At 42.1% G+C, this 24,835-nt stretch overlaps 1 protein-coding gene across 1 annotated transcript in view; it reads right to left on the bottom strand.

The window, feature by feature from the left end:
* The window catches only part of LOC144118946 (structural maintenance of chromosomes protein 3-like), an 82,633-nt gene that overhangs the window by 2,151 nt on the left and 55,647 nt on the right, over window positions 1-24,835 (bottom strand). Inside the window, exons 25-30 of the mRNA XM_077651737.1 lie at window positions 23,722-23,805; window positions 21,873-22,016; window positions 13,361-13,519; window positions 11,218-11,259; window positions 3,561-3,735; window positions 1,735-1,838 (exon numbers count right to left, since the gene is read on the bottom strand). Of these exons, the coding sequence (XP_077507863.1) occupies window positions 1,735-1,838; window positions 3,561-3,735; window positions 11,218-11,259; window positions 13,361-13,519; window positions 21,873-22,016; window positions 23,722-23,805 (708 nt within the window). The remainder of the gene's footprint in view (window positions 1-1,734; window positions 1,839-3,560; window positions 3,736-11,217; window positions 11,260-13,360; window positions 13,520-21,872; window positions 22,017-23,721; window positions 23,806-24,835) is intronic.

Raw genomic sequence — 24,835 nt, 5'->3', positions numbered from 1 at the left:
GTGACAGTCACGGGTTACTGACTCTAAAATGCATTCACTCTGAAAGCTGACTGCATAATAAAGGTATAGAAACCACAACTACGTATGTATTCTTTTGGGAGTGTACAACTCCTGTTTGCAATCACACCCCGTGTGAATGGCCAAGCATCCCTGCCACACTGGTGAGTCTTTGCACAATGTCAGAATATGTTTGTCTGAGCATCAAGAAATATGTTACCCAACTCCAGACAACTTTCACACACACACTAGTTGACTCCCACTACAACAAACTTGGCTAACATATATTCTCATATAGGACGAACAATATGAGAACGTTTGGTTGGTTTCCCACAGACTCAATGTAAAAAAAAGTTCACAGAGACCTAATTACATTGTGTTGGCAATGTGATAACATTAGAAGCTGTTGGTGCCTTTATGTTGAGTTCTGTGTCAATCTTTCATGGTTGTGCTTGCGGACCTCCACAAATCTGTCTGCACACAACCAGAAATCTCTTTGGTCATCAAGCTGGTGGTTACGTGTTTCCCCGAAGGTGTATAGAGGCGGTGACACAGATGCAGTGGAGATACATTGAAACATATAGTTGTCGCTTACGGTCCTGGGAATTATGTGACCGAAGTCGCATTTTTTTCCTGATGAGGCTTCTAATGCTGCCGCATTAAAAATCTGCTAAAGAGGAATTCTTTTGCGTGGCCATCGGTTAAGGTGAACTTTAGCAGTGACCTGACCCATGGTGACTCTGTGTAATGGTAATCATGGAGCCTCCAAGAGGTACTCTCAAGGCAAGCTACAGAAAAAAAAAAAAAAACAGAATGCTTCCTCGCCAGAAAATGCGTTCCATGGAAGAAAGCTTCCCCGCATCTTTCGGTCACCCCCTCAAGGTAGCTTCCCCACGCCTGAAAGCAAGGTGCGCGGAGAAACATTCTTTCGGGTGCGGGCAGAGAAGGCACACCTAAAACTCCATCGGATCGACCTGCATGCCGCGCGTTGCCTCCAGTGGACGAAAAAGCAAGCACACAGTACAGCTACAATTAAGTCGGCTTGGCACTTACACAATTAGACGGAAGACAAATTTTAAACTGGTGTGGCATTACAGCAAGGGTTTTCAAGATGCAGAGGCAGATGCATCAAGTACCCGTTGCCAACAGGTACCGGCTAGTATATTAGCACTAGCAAGTATACTAGCACCTGCTAGTATACTTGATAACTGCAGCACATTCAAAGGAGTGGGACAAGATAGGCCATGTGCTTTTGGAAAGTCCGTACATCATGAGTAGCTAGCTGGGCACCTTCAGTGCACTTCAAGCCATTGAGAAACCAAAAAGCAGAAAAAAAACAAATAGTAGTGACTGCTGAAGGAAAAGAAATGGCGAAAAAAAAAGACATTACTGCACAATGCTGTTTTCGAGTAGGATGACGTGAGCTTTTTCGTACCCTCACTCTTCAGCTCATTTCATACATAGTGTTCTCTTTGCAATTATATTATCACTGCAAGGTAATTTCATTCACTCCTCTCATGTAATAAATATTTTGACACACCTAGCATGCTTATATATACTTGATAAAACGAACTTTTGATAAGATGAACAAAACGGCATGGTCCCTCCAAGTCTGTGTTAGAGTCTACCGTGATTCCAAAATGTCGGTGAATGTAGTAGAACATATTACAATATGTGCAGGCAACATCATGCCAACTCCAGAGGCATGCAAGGTATGCAGGAAAAATGATTTCTTACTCCTTGATGTTGTGTCACCTTGAAAACCTTGCCTTTAGATGTCAACTCTGGACGAAATGTTGTGCAGATAAATTGGCTCTTGGAACTCAATTCTTCCAGCACGTCTGCTCAAGGAGAGAAAGTCACTGGTTAATGAGTGGAAAGGTGAAACAGGAAGTTTTCAGAGGTTCTGCTTCTGCTTAAGGTCAAGCGGATACGATTTTGTCTTTCAGACCATTTCAAAGATCAGGATGAGACAATTCACCCAACATCTTGCAAGTCAACTGCAACAAGTCAATGTGGTGCAGTAAATTTGCAGACAATTCATACTGCAACTATAGTACAGTGAAAACTATTACGTTGTGTATGGCATTTTTTGTCCAAAGATGCCCTTGTGCCATAAAAGCTCATTATCATCATCACCAAAAATCATTATATTACAGTACATTACACAGTGCATTAGGGAATAAAAAAATAAGCCCATTTAGAGCAAACAAGATTCACCTGCTCCCTAATGCTTATTTTAGAAGAGTCGAAGATAGACGCAATTATATATGCTTTTCTAACTTTTTTTATCCTGCGCACTCATTGCACAATGACAGAAATCATGCAGAGTAATATAGTTTTAAAGCACAGAGAAATGAAATGACATCTTAATTTTGCCTCAGTCCCATGATTCTAGCATTTCAGGCACAAATTTTCACAACAGCAGCAATATTTATGGTACCAACCTAATGCAGCTATGCAAGGCAGCTGGGAAGCTCAGGCATGCCAAACAAATGATCCACTCCATTGACCTTCACTATGCGCCACAGAACTGAACTCACATGCTTTGCACATGACTAAGCATCGCGATGTAACAACAAACACAGTTCTTCACTTCATCTCGGGTGGGAAGTGCTCTCTTTCCTGGCAAATTAATTTATGTAGCCAAACAGTCAATTCCCAGTGCAGTTTTGCAATGGCAAAACTAGGCTCAGCTGCTGTTCATGTATGACATAACCGGCTTTATTGTTATTTTTAGCTTTCAAATCCAGTCACGCTTAACAAGCAATAACTTAGACCAGATGTTTCCAACCAAAGCAGCATAATCAATTGCTGTGCAGCACCCAGTATTAGAGCAACAGCAGTGTATGTGCTTCTCTAACCTTGGCACTATGACTGCAGATAGCTCTGTATGCTGCTTCAAAAACATTTAGCATGCTATATACCTGCAGTAGAAAGTGTTCAAATATGTGCATTATAGCATCATCCTTCAAGCATTTAGCAGTGAATAGCTCAGATGCTTTGAATAAAATGTGCATAGAATGCAGCAGTAGGTGCACTTGCCATCAGAGACATGTTCTAGAATTATATGACACAAAACACTAAGAATGCCATTACAGATTAGAATCAATTGGTACAAGCCAGCAAAGTCACTGGGAACACCAAAAGAGAAGCATGGACATCCTGAACCCACAAAAACATCACTGGTGGGCCATACAGGAATGACAAAGATTGCTGACTAGGAATGGGTGGATTTATGAGTCACTCTTCAAAAAGACAGCTGTGGGTCGGGTTTCATTTGATATTTCTTGGGACTCTTGGTGAAATATGGGGTTCACCGTAGTTTTCCTACATCAAATTTCTTGCTTTGAAGGGAGGGGGTGACTTGCAGCCCCCTCCCGGGCCCCCCCTTCCCTTTCTATATATTTGCCCCCACTAGAAACCAACTGTTCCTTGTCAGTCAGTGCTGCTGTAGTCATTGTACTTCCCATCAGTACTGCAGCTTGGTTTGTCCCCTCGAGAAACTATGAATGAACAAACCACAACAAACTCTGCTCTCCAGAAATTTAGAAAGGACCTACCAGCGAGGCACTGCCGATGCTCCGCATCTAAGCAAGCGTCCACCTCGTCAAAAATGTAGAAAGGAGCAGGATCACATTTCTGCAGGGCCAAGATGAAGCACAATGCCACCACCGTCTTCTGACCTCCAGAGAAGCTTTTGATAGTCTGGAGAACCCCTTGTGCACTGAACGATGCCTGTTGCAAGGAAAAGAACAGTGAAGCAAAGAAGACTTCAAAAATGCTGTGACCAAACTAGCAGTTTTAAATTCCCCAGTTTCTCCAGACGTTTTTTCGACTGCCTCATAAAACATTGAGCTGTGAACACATATGGAATCAAGCTATGCCAATTGGTCCTTCTTAGATATTTGAACCAAATGAATGTGTCACTTATCTAAGCAGTTAGGTGTTCATCAATTATGCTTGGTTCTTCAAATGAGCAAACATCTTCTTGAGCTCTGAGAGATAGCTTGGCAGCACAATCAATGCTGATCACTTCAATGCAATTAGAGACTATAAAAGTGCCAGTAATGCTTGTCTGGCATAAGATTATGGCTGTAAGGCAGCACTATGCTATTAGTATAAAGCTGTGCTATGCATTTGATGCATCTGTTGTTCTAGCCTGCCCCTTATTATTGTTTTCAGTAACAACAATGAACAAATCACTAAATCTTTGTAAAATCACTGAAAAAAGCATAAAGCTCACTAAAGCCTGAATCTCACCTCTTCTTGCTCAGTGGTCTTTGATAACGTATATTATGCACAAAGTGCTGATTTTGTCACAAGAACTTTAATATTTCTTTGTTGGTCTGCCAAAAGACTAACGCTTAGGCTGCACAAATGGAAAGAGAAAAAGTTTGCAAAGTCGCAACTTCAGGCCTAAAATATCTGTGCCACAATTGCTCGCTCCTTGGCTACAAGATCGAACTTGCTCACATATCATTTGTTGAAACCTTTCTCTCCTGACTCATTGCCAAATGATACCTTCTTGCATCACCTGCACACGGGCCAGGACAGCTTTTTTTTCAATTATTTTTCTTAGTCTTACCATAGTATTAGTCTGTTGAGCAGTTCCTACTGAACAACGTATTACTAATGAGCCATGAGCCTGAAGTGGTACATTATTAAGAGCGCTTAATATGAACGAAGAAACTCTACACCACACATCTAATGCCCTGCCAAATGCGCAGCACCTTTCAACATAAGTGGGCGATTTTTTGTGAAGACACCAAATTCTTGACGAGAGTGTGTGTGAGTGTGTGCATGTGTGTGTCAAGCTTAACAGCGGGTAAACTTGTCTGTAAGACCACAGCGCTTACTCAGTTTAGCACCAACCTGCCTAGTCAGCACCTTCAGTGTTTCAGTCAGACATCTGTTCCAATTATGGAAACAACAGATCAGCCCTAGCAGATGAGATGGGAGAGAATAAGACAGACACTTGTGCTGATCAGCAACCAAATGATTCATTGCAACAAGGAAGACAGCAGTATAAAGAAAACATGGTTAGCAAACACAAAGGAACAATCATAAATTGGGAAGTATCATGGATCAGGAGCTATCATCAATCGGGAAGTATCAACAATCTGAAAATCAACATTTGGAAAGTAGCATGTAGCGTCACAGATGATACCCATTGCTGATACTTCCCAAATGATAACTGTTTCCTCGCGTTTTTGCTCGCCATGTTTTTTTATACTGCTGCCTTGCCAGTCACAATAAAATAAGTTGGTTGCCAGTCAGTGCAAGTGTCTGCCTTCCTCTCTCCTGTTCCTGTCTATTCCCACGAAACACATAACTTCTATAAGACGTCTTCAAACAACTCCAAACATCTAGCAACGTCTAACTCTAGATCGAAACGCTTAAAAGACATCTCAGCAATGGAGGTTTATGCACAAACGTTTTAATAACATACTTTCAAATAAGGTTTATTCACAAACGTTTTAAAAACATATTGACAAAAGAGGTTGATTCACCAACATTTTAAAAACTTCTCTAAATGTACAATTTCCATGCGACGTTTTAAAAATTTCTGTAACGAGAAGTATACTTGGGAACGTTTTAGTGAGGTTTTTAACAGCAATTTGTTCCGAACGTATCTTTGCATGTACTGTATGTCCAAGTACTTGACACAAACAGTCGGTAGATGTGAACTAATGCCGCAATAAACCTAAGCCCAATCATATGATTTTTTATGCATCTTTTATTTTGGTGATCAGTGACGACTGAGCTAGTCATGTACATGACTCAGTGCCAATTACAGTCGAAACCCGCAATAACGAAATCGCCGGGGACAGCAAAAAAATTCGCTTTCGCGAGAATTTCGTTGCTGCGAAAATGAGACAGAAAAGATAGAAAACAGCCCGCAAAAAGAAAATTTATTGCCAAAAGTCAGTCAGCTTAGTTTGCCGAGCCTTGCCTTGCAGCAACTTCATGGTTCTATTCTCACACTGCAAGAAGTGATCCATTGCCACGTCGTCGTCGTGTGCGCCTAAGAACGACCGGATCGTGTCAAAGGCGTCCAACACATTCCTCGGGTTCGGGTTTACCGTCTCTCCATGTTGTGGACCTTGGTCCTCGGTGTTGTCAGTTTCGCACACGTTTTTTGGCTGGCGGAGACATCTCAAACGCAAACATGCGGACTGCTGCTCATACACACCGCCACCACACACAACGAACACATGTGCACCGCTCGCAGGCCTAAAAGTGCAGCGCTGATGATCTAGTGTCGCCCCCTGATGGTGTCGCTGCGAGGCTGCCTTCCCTGAACATAGCCTCCGAGATAAACAACCACGCGGAACCGATCGCAGAGGACACGCGCTGCGCCGGTATGGTGGCTAGCACCGGCTCAAGGTGGCTAAAGTTTTTAAAGTTGTTCCGGCTGCAAGGTTGCCAGGCGCCAATGCTCTCGCTGTAGCCACGCAAGCGCGCTATTGCAGTTTGCTCAATTTGAGTGCTTTTTTGACGCTGTTATTCATAATATGGGAGACAGTATGCGGACCGACGCTGCAGCAAATTTCGTTATCGTGGGATTGCGGTACAAAAATGTTTCGTTACCGAGAGATACGAAATACATTGGCCCCTATGGGCATTTGCCGGGATCTCGGAAATATTTCGTTGCGGCGAGAATTTCGTATTCTCGAGATTTCGCTATCGCGGGTTTCGACTGTAACTTAGAAGTAGCAATTATTTCCTAGTGCAGCTGCCGAGCCCGCAATGCTGCATTTTTCTTGTGCTTGAATGCGCTCATGTTGTTCGCTGCTTGCTGATCATGGCAGGCGATATTGAAACTAACCCAGGACCTAACAATCTCGAGGCTGTATTCGCAGAACTAAAAAAGTTATCCGCCGGTCAAACTCAACTAATCTCCGAAGTGCAAGGTCTCAAAAACCAGCTTATATCCACTGACGGTGCTATAGCTGGTTTAAGTAAGCGCATGACCGATCTTGAGACACATTTGGAAGCCATGACAGCCATAAAATCTGAGTTAGAAATTATAAAATCTGAAAATACTCGGCTATCTCGTCAGATTGAAACCCTTGAGGCCCGCATTGACGATAGTGAAAATAGATCTCGCCGTAACAACCTCATATTTTATGGAATTCCGGATTCTAACCCCTCCGAAACGTTTGCGGACTCTGAGGGAGAGGTCATTCGTCACTGCGCTCAACACTTGAGCTTAACCATTCATCCTGAGGAAGTAGAACGTGCCCACCGACTCGGCCGCCATGAACCCAAACGCTCTCGACCAATAATAGTCAAATTTATTTAGTACAAAACAAAAGACACAATACTCTCTAACGGCCGCAAATTTAAAGGAACGAAATTCAGTGTTGGCGAAGACTTCTCCCACAGAGTTCGTAGCGTCCGCAAGCAGCTAGTCACCTTTGCTAAAGCTAATTCCGACAAATTTGCCCTACGCTACAAAACTTTGCATATCGGTCCCAGGCGCTACATTTTTGATGAGATCTCGCAAACTGTGAAAGAAATAACAATTGCTACACCACAATCAGATTAGCAATCATCTCTTCACAAACAAATAAAAACCCGCCCCAAAAATATTCCCCTGTCCGCTGTGTTCACCAACATACGTAGTTTCCTTTCCAAGCGCGAACTTATTTCCAATATTGTCTTGTCATCTAGCAGCAATCTACTGATACTAACCGAAACCTGGTTGAACAGTGCCATCGCAGATAGCGAAGTACTAACTGACTTGCCAAGTCTTTCGGAAAGACCGCCAGGACTCACGAGGAGGGGGAGTACTGATAGCGGTGAGCCAGCAGTTATCAATGTCGATAATTGACGACTCGTCCGACCTAAAAATCTTATGGCTCCACTGCCACGCTGTACCACACACGATTTTACTCGGTGTCTGTTATAGGGCTCCACATAACTCTCGTGATTTTTCCTGTCAGCTTAATAATTCCGTAAGTAAACTTATCACGAAGCACCCTAACGCACACATCTTCCTCTTTGACACATCTTCCTAATATTGATTGGCAGCACCAGCCCGCACCGACAACTAATAATGGCGAAGCAAGGGAATTTCTAGATTTCTGCTACAATTTTAACCTTACTCAAGTAATATCCAAACCTACGCGCGTAACACAAAACTGTGCGAACATTTTAGACCTATTACTAATTGCCCAGATAGCGTTCAGCCCATTACGTACCTCCTTGAGATTAGTGATCACAAAACTATGCATGTCAACATCGACCTTAAAGCAATTAGGCGCCCAAAATACAATAAAACAATCCGCCTTTACAACAAAGGTAATTATGATATAATGAATGCCGAACTGACAACGTTTTTCGTAAGTTTTTCCTCAAGTTTTCATTCACGAAGTATTCATGAGAACTGGCTAGCATTTAAGAATAAACTTGATGCCCTAGTCAATGAACTCATTCCCCAAATAACTTTCCACGCTAATCCACACAAACCATGGTTTACGAAAAGTCTTAAAAGGTTGGAAAATAAAAAGAAACGCCTGTTCCGCTCAGCAAGAGCCCATGGAGCGCAAAGCGCATGGGCGAAGTACCGCGCTGCGGAAAAATCATATCAATCTGCTATCCATAACGCCAAGCACAACTTTTTTCATCAAGACCTTCCTAATATGCTCAGTGATAACCCCAGGAAGTTCTGGCAAGCCGTTAACCCTCATCATGAACACACGATTACCCTCAAAGACGAATCAGGCATGGCTATGACCGACTCTGAGTGCGCTACTTTATTCAACGCAGCGTTCTCATCTGTCTTTACTAATGAAACCGATACGCAACATCATACATCTAATTTACTCTTTGAGCATGCTATGCCGGTAGTCGCATTTTCCTCACTGGGTATTGCGTCCTTAATTAGAAACATGGAAATCTCATCTTCATCTGGTGTAGACAATATCAACTCGAAACTTCTAAAGAACACTAATGATATTTGTGCCGAGTTCTTATGCTTACTTTTTACCCAGTCACTCTCAACAGGACAACTACCGGACGATTGGAAAACTGGAAAGGTCGTTCCAGTCTACAAATCAGGTAACAAAGATTCGCCGTTAAATTACCGACCCATTTCCCTTACTAGTGTGCCCTGCAAACTAATGGAACACGTCATCTATACTCATATTATAAACTTCCTCGACTCGAACAATTTTTTCCATTCGTCTCAACACGGTTTTCGGAAAGGTTTTTCTTGTGAAACGCAGCTAGCCCTATTCATTCATGATTTACATGCTAATCTCGATTCTAACCTACAGACCGACGCCATTTTCCTGGATTTTGCAAAAGCATTTGACAAGGTACCTCATAAACGCTTAATCCTAAAACTTTCCCATTTGAACTTGCCCCCCGACATAGTAAAATGGATAGAAGAATTCCTGACTAATCGCTCACAGTTTGTCGTTGTTAACAATCAAAATTCCAATCCGCTACCAGTAACATCAGGCGTCCCTCAAGGTTCTGTACTAGGCCCGCTTCTATTCCTAATTTATATTAATGACTTACCGACCAATGTGTGCTCTAATATTCGCATGTTTGCGGACGACTGCGTCGTTTATCGCACAGTTACTAACGCCTCCGACCCAACATACCTTCAAGATGACCTAAACCGCATACAGGAATGGTGCGACCGTTGGCTAATGGAACTGAACCCTCATAAATGTAAACGTTTGTCCTTCCACCGCCGCCGTAACCCGCTTGATTTCCCATATGTAGTCGCTAACGTTCACCTGCAGTCCGTTTCATCATACAAATACCTAGGCGTCACACTGTGTAACAACTTATCATGGGCTACACACGTTACTAACGTCATTTCCTCGGCTAATAAAACTCTCGGATTCTTACGACGTCATCTTCGCCACGCCCCACAACAGGTAAAATTACTAGCATATAAAACTCTTGTCAGGTCAAAGTTAGATTACGCATCGCCAGTTTGGAACCCTCATCAAGTTTACCTTATCAATGCGCTCGAGTCACTTCAAAAGAGAGCAGCCAGATTCATTCATTCCTCCTATTCGTACGATATCAGTGTAACATCTTTAAAAGCGGAATCCAGTTTAGCGCCCCTTTCACTTCGTCGTCGTATTTCTAGCCTCTGCCTATACCATAAATTTTTCCATAGTTCGCTGCGCTGCGCTCCCTACATTGCCCCGCCAGCCGGCATATCCCACCACATTCGTCATCCTTTCCAAGTGTTTCGCCCCCGTGCCCGTACTGTTACCTGTGCCGCTTCTTTTTTTCACCATGTTTCTGTAGACTGGAACGACCTCTCCAATGACATCGCTACCATCTCATGCCCATCCACATTCGCCGAAGCTGTTACCAACCATTTTTCAACATAACACTTGTTCATTTGACTGTATGTACCCACCCCTTATGTAATACCCCCAGTGGGTCTTTAAGGTATTAAAATGAAATGAAATGATAATTGTGCACAGCCATTAGGGCAGCAGGAATGTCCATGCAACGAATATTGAAGCTCGTGTCGTCGGTTCTTCCCTTGGTCCCTGTCCTGTGTGCGCTGTTTTTCTAGAATGACTACCTACCAACTCGCCCAGTCTTCCACATTGAAAATAGCTCTTTCTTTGAAGTTAATATACAATAACAGTAATAAGAGCAATATGAAGTGCGCGTCGGACATATTGTACGTAGTAGAGTACCGTTTGCCCTTTGCGGGTCAAGCTATACTGCACATATCTGAGCAAACAAAATCTGCAGCTCTAAAAAAAAAGCATGAGCACTAAACCTAATGAAATCCAACTGGTCGATTTTAGAGGGTTTTAAATATATAGCATACTGATCTTGAGTCTATAGACTTCATATATAAGCAGCCATTTCCAAAATATAAAAATGCCTAAATATGTTCTTAATGAGTTCTTACAAAGAAGTTTTCTAGATCTTCTTTGGTGGAGCATTAGCAGGCATATAACACCTCTTTTTGCCTCATTGTCTGCAGAACATTAGAAAATAGATTTCTTCTAGACATTACAGTGCACTTTTGTAGATGTTTGTTACATGCTGCATAGCCCTTCTTGTGTTTCGTGGGTTCCTGCTGTTCTGCCATTTCCATCAAGATGGACCAATCGGCCCGACTCAGCACTCTTCTTGAACCTTTCCCAATATTCATGAGTTTTACTGAGGACCACAATGTTCACAAATGTGGAAGTATGAAATGAAAGAATCAATACAAACCTTGAATTCAATGCTTTCATATGTTTTCTCATCGGTCCTTCTCTGAAAAAGAGAAAGTGACTATAAGTGATCTATATCTGTATGGCAAGACACGTTTTTTAAATGTTCAATATGTATGTTTTTTAAAGAACAGACATCTTTTTATTTTCTGTGCAACAGGAAGAGTGCAAAAATTAGAACAGGAAACACACTGAAGGCTATGGCTCACCGAATGCAGCTTTCTCAACCTATATACAGATTGTGAATGAAATCCAAAATAGCATTTTTTAAAGGAAAGGCTCGACTGATATGATATACTGGCACTGGCACTAAAAAACATCAGAACAAATAAGCTTTGTGGGCAGCTTGAAGATCAGCAAATATAATAATAATAATAATAAAAAAGTTATTACGAGACCACCAAAAGATGCTGCCAATGTTAAATTAGGTGCATGTGCATCTCCCTCAGTTAACTGTAACGATATTGCCTTATTATTGTTATTCTTATTTTATCAACAGTCCAGCCCGTATATATCAAACCCGGATATTTTGAATTATAAACATTCTTAAACAACTTCTACGAGTACAAATTATGTCGGTAGCACTGTTTAAGTATCCAGAGACAGAGTTTGAATTTCAATGAAATTACAGAATTATGCCCTAACAATCCTATTTACAGCACTCGAATTCCAGAATGATGGAAAGTCTCCAAATGCCGCACAACCTATGGACAACAAATTTTCCTTAATACTCTTCCACGATTATGCTCTAGAAAAGGAAGGCATTAGAATATTCAGTATGCCCCTTTCATCTATGTACCAATATTTCGCTGTGAATATGCATCAACAGTTTTCTTCATGCTTAATTTCAAAAACAAGTTCTATAGTATGTCATCTTTTGTTTTATTCATGCAAAATCTTAAAAAATAATTTACATAGGCTTCAAGACCATTTTATTGATCTTGCTATTATTGCTGAGTGTTGTGTCTGATGCGCATTATATTGCCTTTTTTCTTTTAGATTTAAATGCTTGTCACTTTTCTCTTTTTTGTTCCTTTTTTTGTCTGTCTTACTCCCCTGCTGTGTAAGCCTTAAGGGGGCAGAGGATTTCTCAAGCCGTAGATGCATGGCTTTTCTCTCAACCTCCTTCCACTTCTTTGTGGAAAATAAAACATCCATGAATGAATGAGTCAATGAATATCTAACACAGATATTACCCCCTTGAAAATCCTGTGTAAAAGTGCAGGAAAGTGATGCGGTATATTGAGCTTCAATTTTGTCGGTCGTTAGATATATCGAACTGCGCACCACACCCTTCCAAGTGGTGGTTCTCTTAACGGTGCTCTTCAATGACTTAGAGTGCAAAGAGTTAGCTGCACGGCCTTAGGCACCTACTGGCAGTGCTATAGAGCTGTGAACGATGATGAGAACACTAGGTGCACTTGAGGGTACTTTTCAATGCACTCTACTAATTTTCTGTTCCACATTGCTGTCTTGCCATGAAGCCAACCTAACAAAGCATAGCGGCGCACCTTGCCTGGTGTTGTTTGCTGCCGAGGACATTGCAGAAACCAACTGTCCCTCAGTGCTATTAGGTGATTGTAATTATAGCGTACAGATGGTAGGTTTAGGCACCTTATGATAAGCGATGGCTACTTCTAACAAACTGTCCGCTGCGTCTTCGATGTGAAGCTAGTTAGGCCTAGCAACACCCAACGAGCATTGCCCTGCCAGTGCGCTGGCGTGTGGCACGTCGATGCAAGGAGCGCTCAATATATTGAACTTTTTCATGGTCCTCTTCAAGTTCAATACATCCAGGTTCGACTGTATTGTGAAACACCACATGAAAGGGTGTCTTTATTACAAGAACAGCCTAGTAGACCCAGCGTGCACTGCTGAGAACAAAGACGAGTAATGATGGTAATGAGTACGCACAGATCAAAGGAATTAAATTTACGGTTATCATTTCTAGTAATGGATTAGCAGATCTCAACTCAGCAAGAGAAAGATCACAACCTGGTGATCCAGTCCCCCAGCACTATGGCCACTTTCCTCATCACTTGAGCAAACAGGCTATGGCAGTCAGCCGTCCTGAGCCAGCAAGGATTTTCAACTATATCTACCAACACACAATACATTCTTTAGGTTCACTAATCAGTACTTGCCTCACCACGTTGTCTTTTCTTATGGAACACCATGATGGCACGACCTCGGGGAACAAACTTGCTAAACAGGTCCTCAAAGTATTTAGACACTTGCTTCAGGGTGAATTCGATGTCGTTAAACTTCTGCTCTTCCTGGCTGTCAGTCATTTCTCTAGCCATCTATGATGAGAAAACAGAAACAGTCACAGTTGATTTATGTGTAGTTGGCCCACTATGGCCCAACTTAGTGCACTTTTCTTTCAGCTATAATAACATTGTGAAGGTCGCACATTCACCAAAATTTCAATGAAAGTGTATACATACATAAATGCATGCATGCATGCATGCATCCATGCATGCATGCATGCATACATACATACATACATACATACACACACACAAGCTTTATTTTCCACAAAGAAGTGGAAGGAGGCAGAGGGAAAAGCCCTACATTTGCGGCTTGAGAAATCCTCCACCCCCTTACAGTGTACACAGCAGCAGAGCATCAAGTGTATACATCATTATATACATAGTGTATACATAGCATCAAGTATATATATCATTATGTCAATGTTGGAAGCATACTCTAGCTGAGAAAATAATTTTTCATTTTCCCAAAATTTTCCCAATCGCTAATGCCAGGTAAAAAAAAATTTGTTTACAAAAAAATTCTACTAAAGGTTAGGCAATTAGTGTAATTTAAGTGCACACATTTCATTTAATTTAGTTTAATTATAAGTGTTGCTACCAGCAGTCAAATTCTACACCACAATCTATTTGTCAATCTTGCAAGGTTGTAACAGAAACCTGTGCTATTCAAATTAAGAACTGACTATTAAATTATTACCATCATCAACAGCAATGGCCAAAAACAGCAAGAAAAGTTAAATGCCAGATATGCCACAATAAAATAAATAAATATTACTACCATCATGAACAGCAATAGTCAGATATAGCAAGAAAAGTTAAACCCCAGTTATGCCACTAAAGAAAAGCTCACTATAAAACTTGAGCCACTCGCATCACTTACAAATACTTTTCATGAGAAAGCCGATGATAAAATTCAAACAACACTGCATAACAATGCGTTACATGACATGGTTTACGCAAAAAGTGCACAGGCGCTAAAAGCCGCAGACAACACACACACAAGACAGTACTGGCGCCATTGCACTTTCGCACAATCTAAAGAACGTGGCCAGCAGGTATAAGGTCAATGTGGTTCTATCTGTTCCTTGCAAGCTGTCGCGCGTTTGCACCATGAACAAAGTAAGAATGGTTAGGCAGAGAAAAAGAATCACCAAATCCGCACCACTGATTGCACTGCTGATGTTGTGTATGTTGTGCCTCTAAGCTGTGATCAGGAATATATTGGCCAGACAGGTCAGTGCTTTAATGAAAGAGTGAGGCAGCACAGGGACGCTGGAAGTATATTTTCAGTGGGGGGGGGGGGGGGGGGGGGGGGGGGCTCGAACAAGTTTCTTTTTACTTGTTTTTTTTTTGTTTATGTACCTAGGTTTTTCAGATATTACAATATATGTTTGGTTCGAGAGAGAACAATTAACTGCGTGAAAAAAATTGTTTTTCTTATGCAGTGTTTCTTTTATTGCTAGATGGTGCATATTATACAAGCATTAACAAGAAAAAAATTACAAAATAAATTTTTAGTGCACACTAATATGCCTAACCGAGGTTAGGCAGTAAGTGCAAGGAAACGGGCTTTGCTTCTGTGACAGCAGGAGTGGGCTGCCTCATACAGAGACTCTGCTGATACTAAACTTGCGTAGAATTTTCTGCTGGACAAATTAGCCGGACTTCACACCGGTTGCGCTAACTTCTTCCCTTCACCCCTCCCAATGAGCAGCTGAATAAGCAGCCGAACAGCCCACCAGCCACTTTGTGACGACAAAGACCGGTCTCCCTCTTTTCGTGCGCCACGCTGAGTGATGACACACCTGACTCACAAAGACTACGGTGATGGGGACTCCCGGAAAACTTGCCTTCGCATACGTTAATAGACTTTACCACATTTTAACAAAGGAAAAGCGAAGCCAGCCCCCTGCTTCTGCTGCTACTCAGAAATGGTAGCTGCACCAGAGTGTTTTTATTTTTAAAATTGCCATTCTATGAAAACCAAAATGAGGGCTAGCACTTTAATTTATGCCTGTTCCAGAGACTTGGGGGTGTCTTCAATGTGTAGTTTCCTACTGGGACGTCATGGGAACGCGGAGGCCGTAAGTTAGGTTACAGCAAAATAAATGTAAACAAGGCAGGAATTCAGGTTGGGGAGGAGCTCAGCCCCCTCATGAGAATACTTGGGGGGCTCTGGCATCCCCCCTTCTGGCATCCCTGAGGCAGCACAAGACTGCTATAAAAAATGGTTATGGCAGCCACATGGCCATTCACAGCAAAAGCTGCAAGTGCTGTCCAGGTTTCGAAAACACTAAATTCTGTGCAAGGTCTAAAGACAGATTGGAGCGTGAAATCATCGAAGCTTATTGCATCAAGCAGAGGGGTCATATCTGCATAAGCAAGCCATCTGTCTCGCTGTCGGAAGAAGAAATTAGTTTTCTCAGTGGTTCATTATCAGTGTTATAATCATTGCTTGGTCCTTTTGGCACGTGTACCTTTGTTATATCACCGCTTGTATATGTTTTGCTTTTATCCTTGCCTACTCGTGTGGCTATTAAGTGTTTTTTTCCATGAACAAACTTAGTTGGAAGTTGGCGCCAGTCCTGTCTTGTGTGTGTGTTGTCTGAGTCTTTTAGCGCCTGTACATTTTTTGCGTAAACTATGTCATGCTACAACCAACTAGCTCAAATGAAAGTCTTGCTGAATACGTTAGAGCCTTTCCTTCACATATAAAGTTAACAATCAAGGATTAACTACAGCCCCTCATTTCCCTACCATTGTCTGCTCTACAACTATTATAGACAGGTCATGAAAACACCAAAGTCAAGACCAAGGCCCACTTGCATCAGGCAAATTAGATTATAGTACTAAGTCTAGTCTTCTTCACTTTACATTCTAGTCTACTGGATTTGATTAAAGGAAAGGCACATGACTGGCTGCATTTGTCCTGTGAGACAAAAAAAAATGCAAACACTGACTAAAAACTCTCAGCTAACATTTGTGTTTGTCCTTTTACACATTCATACTAGGAAAAGTAAAAGGACAAACACGATTGCTAGCTGGCAACTGAAGCTTTTAGTTAGCATTCGGGTTGTTGTTTTTTCCCTCACGGTGTGGTCGAGGAGTCTACCTACAAGTGGAGTCAGTTATATCCCTGTCACATGGCATTCCTCGAAGGCCTTTCCAGCAAAGGCATCATTTTTAACCAAAGGAGCGAAAGTTTAAAGGAGCAGCGACACAGCTACATGGTGCAGCCCAAACGTGAAACAGTCCTTCAGGCTTAGCACCTGCTGCTGTGCTCGAGGCAGCTGAAGTGAGTGTTTTAAAATTAAAGTGGGGTATTCTGTTCATTCGTTGAGTTCAGACAATTTTTTTTATAATTACTTCCTTAAAAGAACTTCAATAGCTACCTCATCAGCAGCAGCAGGTTTTGTGTATTGCCTTGGCCACCAGGGGCACACGGTGTTGCTGCGACACTAAAGAGGCGACACTTTTACTGTCTTGAAATGTGGGCATAAAATATAAACTTAATTATACAAAAAGCAAAGGCAGACACAGCTTTTGTATTTTTGAAAATGTTTTCAAACATTGTTGGCTGAATCTATTTTTTTCATTGATTTACTTTTGACTTTGGACGGCACTGCAATCGAAGGTTTTTGAAGGCCGCGCCATTGAGCTTTAAAAGTCTCGGACGGGCGCCTTTGCCTTCAAAGCCCTTAGTGGCAAAGGTGCAACATTTGTGCCATGTAGCTGCACTTCTTTGGATATAAGAACCTGATCCTCAAAGGTCTTTGCGGTGCCCGTGTGACAGGGATATTACTCCCCATTCTTTTGCTTAAATCCTGTGGAGGGTCTAGACTGCGAATAAGGCTAGACTCGGAACTAGACTGTCCAATTTGCTTTGCGCATGCGGACCGAATTTCGAACAGCAGCTTGACCTAGAACAACTCACAATACACATAACTTCTATAAAACGTCTTCAAACATCTAGCAACATCTAACTCTATACATTGAAACATTCAAAAAACATCTTAGCAATGAAGGTTTATCCACAAACATTTTGAAAACATACTGACAAAAGAGGTTTATTCAGAAACAATTTAAAAACACACTGACATATAAGAGGTTCATTTGCAAACTTTTTAAAAATTCTTTAAATATAAGTCTTCCCAAATGTTTTAAAAATTCCTCTTATGAAAAGTTTACTCGGGAACATTCTAGCGAGGTTTTTTTAACAGAAATTTGTTCTGAACGTACCTTTGCATGTATGTCCAAGTACTTAATTGACACAAACAAGCAAGCATCCTGCTACTTCCAGTTTTAATGCCAAGCACTTTAGCTTTTTTTATTGGACACTTATATAATAAAATAAGGCAGAGAATGATGAAGCAGGTTTTTTTTCCTTATTTGCATGTGTATTTATGCTGAAAAGGGTAGCTGCCTGCCCTTTGAATTTCAGCTATACTGCAGATATCTGAGCAAACAAAATCTGCAGCTCTAAAAAAGCATGACTACTAAACCTAATGAAATCCCACTGGTTGATTTTAGAGGGTTCTGAATATATAGCATATACTGATATTGAGTCTATAGGCTTCATATAAGCAGCCATTTACAAAAAACAAAAATGTCTAAATATGTTAACAAGTTCTTACGAAGTTTTCTAAATCTTTTTTGGCAGAGCATTAGTAGGTATATAACACCTCTTTTTGCCTCATTGTCTACAGGAAATCTAAAAAAAAATTTCTTCTAGACATTCATCATCATCATCAGCATTACTACACCCACTGCAGGGCAAAGGCCTCTCCCATGTCTCTCCAATTAACCCTATCCTTTGCCAGCTGCATCCACCCTTTGCCTGCAAACTTCTTAATCTCATCCGCCCACCTAACCTTCTGCCGCCCCCTGCTACGCCTACTTTCCCTTGGAACCCACTCCGTTAACCTTAAGGACCAGCGGTTATTTTGCCTTCGCATTACATGCCCTGCCCAAGCTCATTTCTTTCTCTTGATTTCGACTAGTATGTCATTAACCCGTGTTTGTTCCCTCACCCACTCTGCCTGCTTCCGATCTCTTAACGTTACACCTATCATTTTTCTTTCAATGGCTCGCTGCGTTGTCCTTAACTTAAGCTGAACCCTTTTCGTTAGCCTCCACGTTAGCCTCCACGTTTCTCGTTAGCCTCCACGTAGGTGAGTACCAGTAAGATTATGCTGTTGTACACTCTCCTCTTGAGGGAATTTGGTAAACTGCCACTCATGATCTGCGAGAATTTGCCATATGCGCTCCACCCCATTCTTATCCTTCTAGTTATCTCCCTCTCATGATCCGTATCAGCTGTCACTACCTGCCCTAAGTAGACGTATTCTGTCACAATTTCTAGGCTCTCGCTGCCAATTGTGAACTGTTGTTCTCTTGCTAGGCTGTTGAACATTACCCTGGTTTTCTACATGTTAATTTTTGGACCCATCGATCTGCTCTGCCTGTCTAACTCATTGATCATGATTTTCAGTTCACCTCCTGGGTGACTCAGCAAGGCAATGTCATCAGCAAATCACAGATTATTTAGGTATTCTCTATTTATTCTTATTCCCAACTGTTCCCAATTCAGGCCTCAAAATACCTCCTGTAAACATGCGGTGAACAGCATTGGCGAGATCGTGTCTCCTTGCCTGACGCCCTTCCTTATTAGAATTTTATTGCTGACTTTATGGAGGACTATAGTAGCTGTGCAGTTGCTATATATATCTTCCAGTATTTTGACATAAGGCTCTTCTACCCCCTGATTACGCAATGCCTGTATGACTGCTGAGGTTTCCACTGAGTCGAATGCTTTCTCGTAATCAATGAAAGCTATATATAGAGGTTGGTTATATTCTGCGCATTTCTCTATCACCTGATTGATAGTGTGAATATGATCTATTGTGGAATATTCTTTACGAAAGCCTGCCTGATCATTTGGTTGATTAAAGTCTAACGTTGCCCTGAGTCTATTAGCGATTACCTTAGTAAATACTTTGTAGGCAACGGATAGTAAGCTGATCGGCCTGTAATTTTTCAAGTCCTTGGCGTCTCCCTTCTTATGAATTAAGATAATGTTGGCATTCTTCCAAGCTTCTGGTACAGTCGAGGTCATAAGGCATTGCGTATACAGGGTGGCTAGTTTTTCTAGCGCGATGTCCCCTCCATCCTTTAACAGATCTGCTGTTACCTGATCCTCCCTAGCTGCTTTTCCCCTTTTCATTACTTCTAAGGCTTTCTGTACTTCATCTTTCATTACTGGTGGGATGACGCATTGCTGTGCAATGCTGTCTTTCTCATTAACGCTCTGATTACATTGGCTACTGTACAGGTCTAGGTAGAACTCTTCGGCTACGTTAACTATCTTAACCATATTGCTATTGACATTGCCCTGCTTGTCTCTTAATGCATACATCTGGTTTTTACCTATGCCTAGTTTCCTCTCCGCTGTTTTTAGGCTACCTCCGTTCTTTATAGCATGCTCGATTCTCTCCAAATTAAACTTCCTTATGTCAGCTACCTTGCGCTTATTTATTAACTTTGATAGCTCCGTTAGTTCTATTCTATCGGTAGGGTTAGATGCCCTCATGTTTTGGCGCTTCTTAATCAGATCTTTTGTCACCTGAGATAGCTTCCCGGTATCCTTTCGAACTGTCCTACCACCTACTTCTACTGCGCACTCCGTAATTATTGATGTCAGATTACCGTGCATTGAATGAACATCAAGATCATCTTCCTCAGTTAAAGCCGAATATCTGTTTTGCAGCGCTATCCTAAACTCCTGTGCTTTCCCTCTTACGGCTAACTCATTAATGGTCTTCTTCGCTAGCTTCTTCTGTTCCCTCTTCAAGTCTAAGCTAATTCTAGACCTTACCATTCTGTGGTCGCTAAAATGCACCTTTCCGAGGATGGCCACATCCTGAATGATGCCAGGTTTAGCGCATAGTATGAAGTCGATTTCATTTTTAATCTCACCATTGGGGCTCTTCCAGGTCCACTTCCTGTTTTCTTGTTTGCGGAAGAAGGTATTCATGATCCGTAAATTATTTCTATCCGCGAATTCGACTAATAACTCTCCCTTGCTATTTCTAGAGCCTATCCCATAGTCACCTACCGCGTGGTCGTCAGCCTGCTTCTTGCCCACCTTCGCATTGAAGTCGCCCATCAGTACAGTGTACTGCGATTTTACTTTATTCATTCCTGATTCTACATCCTCATAGAAACTTTCAATGGTCTGGTCATCAAGGCTGGATGTGGGTGCGTAGGCCTGCACCCCTTTCAGCTTGTACCTCCTATTCAGCCTAATTGCTATAGCTGCTACCCTCTCGTTAATACTGTAGAACTCCTCTACGTTGCCAGCTATATCCTTATTAATGAGGAATCCCACACCTAGTTCTCGTCTATCCTCTAACCCGCGATAGCCCAGTATGTGTCCATCCTTTAGTACTGTATACGCCTCACCTGTCCTCCTAACTTTGCTACGCCCTACCACATCCCATTTAATTCCTGCTAGTTCCTCAAACAGCACTGCTAGGCTAGCCTCACTAGCTAAAGTTCTAGCGTTAAACGTTGCCAGGTTCAGATTCCAATGGCGGCCTTCTAGACATTACCGAATACTTTTGCAGAAATTTGTTATGACACATTGTGTAGCCCTTGTTCTGTGGCAAAGTACACTGTGTCTCAAACAAATCCAAACATTTATGATGCTTTGAGTAAAAAATCTGCAGAAATAAAACCAGAAAAATTATGGCACAGCCAATGTACTCAGCTTGCTAAACTTAAGGCACACAAACATTTTCTGAGCACACAGCACCAAAAGAATAGAAAGCATGGAACTCTCCTTTGTCTTGTTTCTTTATATATTCTTTAACCCCCATCCTCCTGTTTGACAAGTACAAGAAGGTGTGTCCTTATATGCCAGCATCCTCTTTGCTGTCAAATATTGTGCCATGAATTCATGTTATCACCAAAAACCTTGTTTGCTCATGAATAATGATTGAATGGAATTGTTTGCTTTGTTTGCCCATGATATAAAAAATGCCAACCTTTGTTGAGCCTTTTTTATGATAAAAAAACTGACCAAGTTATGTCACAGGGGCCATTTCAAGCTCTGTGTGCTCTCAGTTTCCTGTAAAGAAGTGGCAGCATAACCATCTGCAGTGAATATGTTTACTTGCCATAGGGCATGAAATTAGCTTCCAGACCCATGCCCAATCATAAGTCTTAAGACAGAAGTAAATTTGAAGAATACAATCTTTAAGTGCTGATGACTGGGGCAACTCACTTATTTCCAAGATAACACGTTGACATTGGTTCAGGGTCACAGAAAAATCTTATATGAATGACGTCATCATAAACATGGGAATACAGTGCTCCTTCATACCCTACTAGTCAGGACCAGATCTTGAAGCTGCCTGCAGACATCGTCAAGCTTCTTTGAGGCCTCCTCGACGAGTCTTCCAGCCGAGAGGTCTGGGGGATCCATTCTGCTCAGCCTCGCTAGAAGGTGTTGCCGTTCATGTTCAAGCTGTTACAAGCAAATGGGCACGAACTGGTTAGCATTGCCTGTCAGCAGGCGGTAGCTTCGTGTGCTGCGGAAAACTGACCCGAAGGGAAGACGCTGCTCTCCAGCTCACTGAGCTTGCTCAGCCACTGCGAGCAGAATGGCATCTGGCAGCTACATCACCCAAATTTTGGCAGTGCACCCTCTCCTCACAAACGGTGGCTGTCACAGCCATCCCTCAAAATATATATGCAGAGCATGTAGTGCCTCCTGTTTCGCTTCACCACCAGTGGTGAACCTGAGTATCAAAGTGCACTGCCATTCTTTGCTCTGCTTTCACTTGCTTCTAACCAAAATGTGTGTGCAGAGCTTTATATATGTATACTTGAAAGATATATGATGTATATGAGAACAAATTAGCACAATGAGGCCTCTAATGGTATGGGGATAAGGTGACACAAGGTGTGCCTATCAAGCAAGCAAACTGATGGAAAGACTGCTAGGCCAACTCTCAGTATTGTAGCACAGGGAATGTTGGTAGACAATAGCCAAAAGCCATTTATAAATTGCATATTCAATGCATCGCTGCTCTGCAGTGGTTATTAATAGGGGATGAACAACCACTGTGACCATGTGAAATGACACAAAAATGGTGTCTTCATTGCAGCTAATCGTCACCTACAGTGATCTGCTGCCAAATTAAATTCTTCTTTAGAAATTTTATTCTTGTCATGCAACACTTCCTACCCACTGGTAACCACTGGTAAATGCTACAGTCCACCAGATGGTGACTCACATTTTGCTGTTTATTCTCCGAAGCTCTGCACTCGACATCTTCAACCCACCTGAACATAGACATCCTTCTATTTGGTGATTCCAGTTTTCTATCCATTGCCTAGTCTCTAATAGGGCTTTAACCATATCAAAAAATTACGCTAAATCCTTTTTGTTAACACCTGCATGACTTTTGGTTTAGCGCAACTTGTTTCCACCCCTACACAAGAAACAAATTATTCTTCAAACATTTTAATGTGACAGCATTAAGAAGCTCATATCGCAGAAAATCTGTCATTAGCGTCGGCAATGTTGACCGTGGGTGAAAAATCCACGGAAAATCAACAGATAAGCAGAGTATGAGGCAGGTGAGCCAGCTAGGTCTGTTTCCTTGTAGCGTAGTCACAACCTGCTCACTGGAAGGTGAGCAATAAACTGCCCACCGTGGCAGCTAAATTAATGATGGTACGCTCGGGAAGAGCAACCTGGCTACACAAGGCCCACCGCTGGGAGCACCTCCCATCGCAAGGCAGTGGCACGTCACTCAACCGCTGCACCAATGAGCCAGGAGCGGTACGAGGACTCCCAGGGATATATGAATGCAAATTAAAGAATGACCTTCTGCATATATTGGTATTAACCCATTACACTATCGCAACATACCCTTAAGGAGCTTAAGTGTCCCCTCCAATTTTTTTTATCTACACCTGCATAAGAATGGCTCTGCATTTTATAACTGCAGTCCTCAGCAAAAATTACATATCACCCCAGGAAACCGCTTCCACATTCCAAAAAAAGTAAAGTGCTATATTTCATGTGACCTAACACTTATGAAGAAGGCTGCTCCTTACATTTGCAAAACATAAATGCCCATCAGCGATCTTGGCATCTATCACTGTAAAATTTAACTAGCATACTACTAGTACATTAGCACTAGGCCGATTAGTCACAGTACCTGTGAACGGTCCATGCTTCGGTAGCCTTCTAAATCCCTGGAGACTACCCCAAGCATTCTGGCTTTCTTCTCGACTTCCTTCAGCTACACACAAAAGGAAACGAAGCAGTTGAAATGCAGGAATGCACTCTTGATGAAGACAACTGGCATCGTCAACACTGGTACAAAGTGTGCACAAATGCCCGTACAGCTTACAGTACAGCAGGTGAGATCATAACAAGCCCACAAGGGTGTTTGCAGTGTACTATCTTGATGGAAAGAAACTCAAACAACCCAGCGCCAACACGCTTTGCTGTTTCAATTTCTTTTCACCACGCTTTGCTTCGGTGATAGCAAAAAGACCCTAGACTCGTTCATGATACATTCTAGGACGACTCTATTATCTTTTTCGTACCACCAAGGTAAAAGCACGATGAAAATAAATTCCAACAGTCGGGTGTGTTGGCACCGGATTGTTCACCTTTCTTTCCATCAAGGTAGCACAGGCAATGTATGGCAAGTTGAGACACCACAGTTCTTTGGGACCCTACCACAAACAGCCTAGGCCATGTGTTCTTGGTTCATACGCTTATAATCACAGGCAATCTTCCGGTTAATATGTTCCCAGAAAACAAAATTGTCAGGCTGCTATGTTCAAAATTTTGACCAACTCTACTCAAGTAATACGAGTAGCAACCGACCACACGTGTGCGAACATAAAAGTGGAGCGAAGCGGGGGCCTGTGATATGGGCAGGAATGCAGTGGCAATGGTGACTGCCACCAAACCTGGTCAGCTCAGGTTAATTCTTGATGCATACTCCGGACTCCACTGGCACTGGCTTCACGAGTTACAAGTGCATGTCACAAAGAATGCAGTTTCAAGGTATATATTTTCTTGAACTAGAGGTGACATGTGAACTTTATGATGCTAGTGTTAGCAGAGATTTACAATACTTTAGTTGGGGAAGCCCTGGCAATGAAAGGTTGCAGAGTTCCACTACCTGACATTTCTTTGCATGGGCACATCTTTCCTCCGGCAAGAAGGTACCAACCTCACCTGGCAGTGTGTCCTCTATTGCTCCCAGCAGGCTTTGTTGCTTTCAAAAGGCCAACACCATGTAACTTTTAAATAAT

The sequence above is a fragment of the Amblyomma americanum genome, chromosome 1 (genome assembly GCF_052857255.1).
Source record: "Amblyomma americanum isolate KBUSLIRL-KWMA chromosome 1, ASM5285725v1, whole genome shotgun sequence".
Classification (NCBI taxonomy): Eukaryota; Metazoa; Arthropoda; class Arachnida; order Ixodida; family Ixodidae; genus Amblyomma; species Amblyomma americanum.
This window is presented reverse-complemented; position numbering and strand designations above follow the sequence as displayed.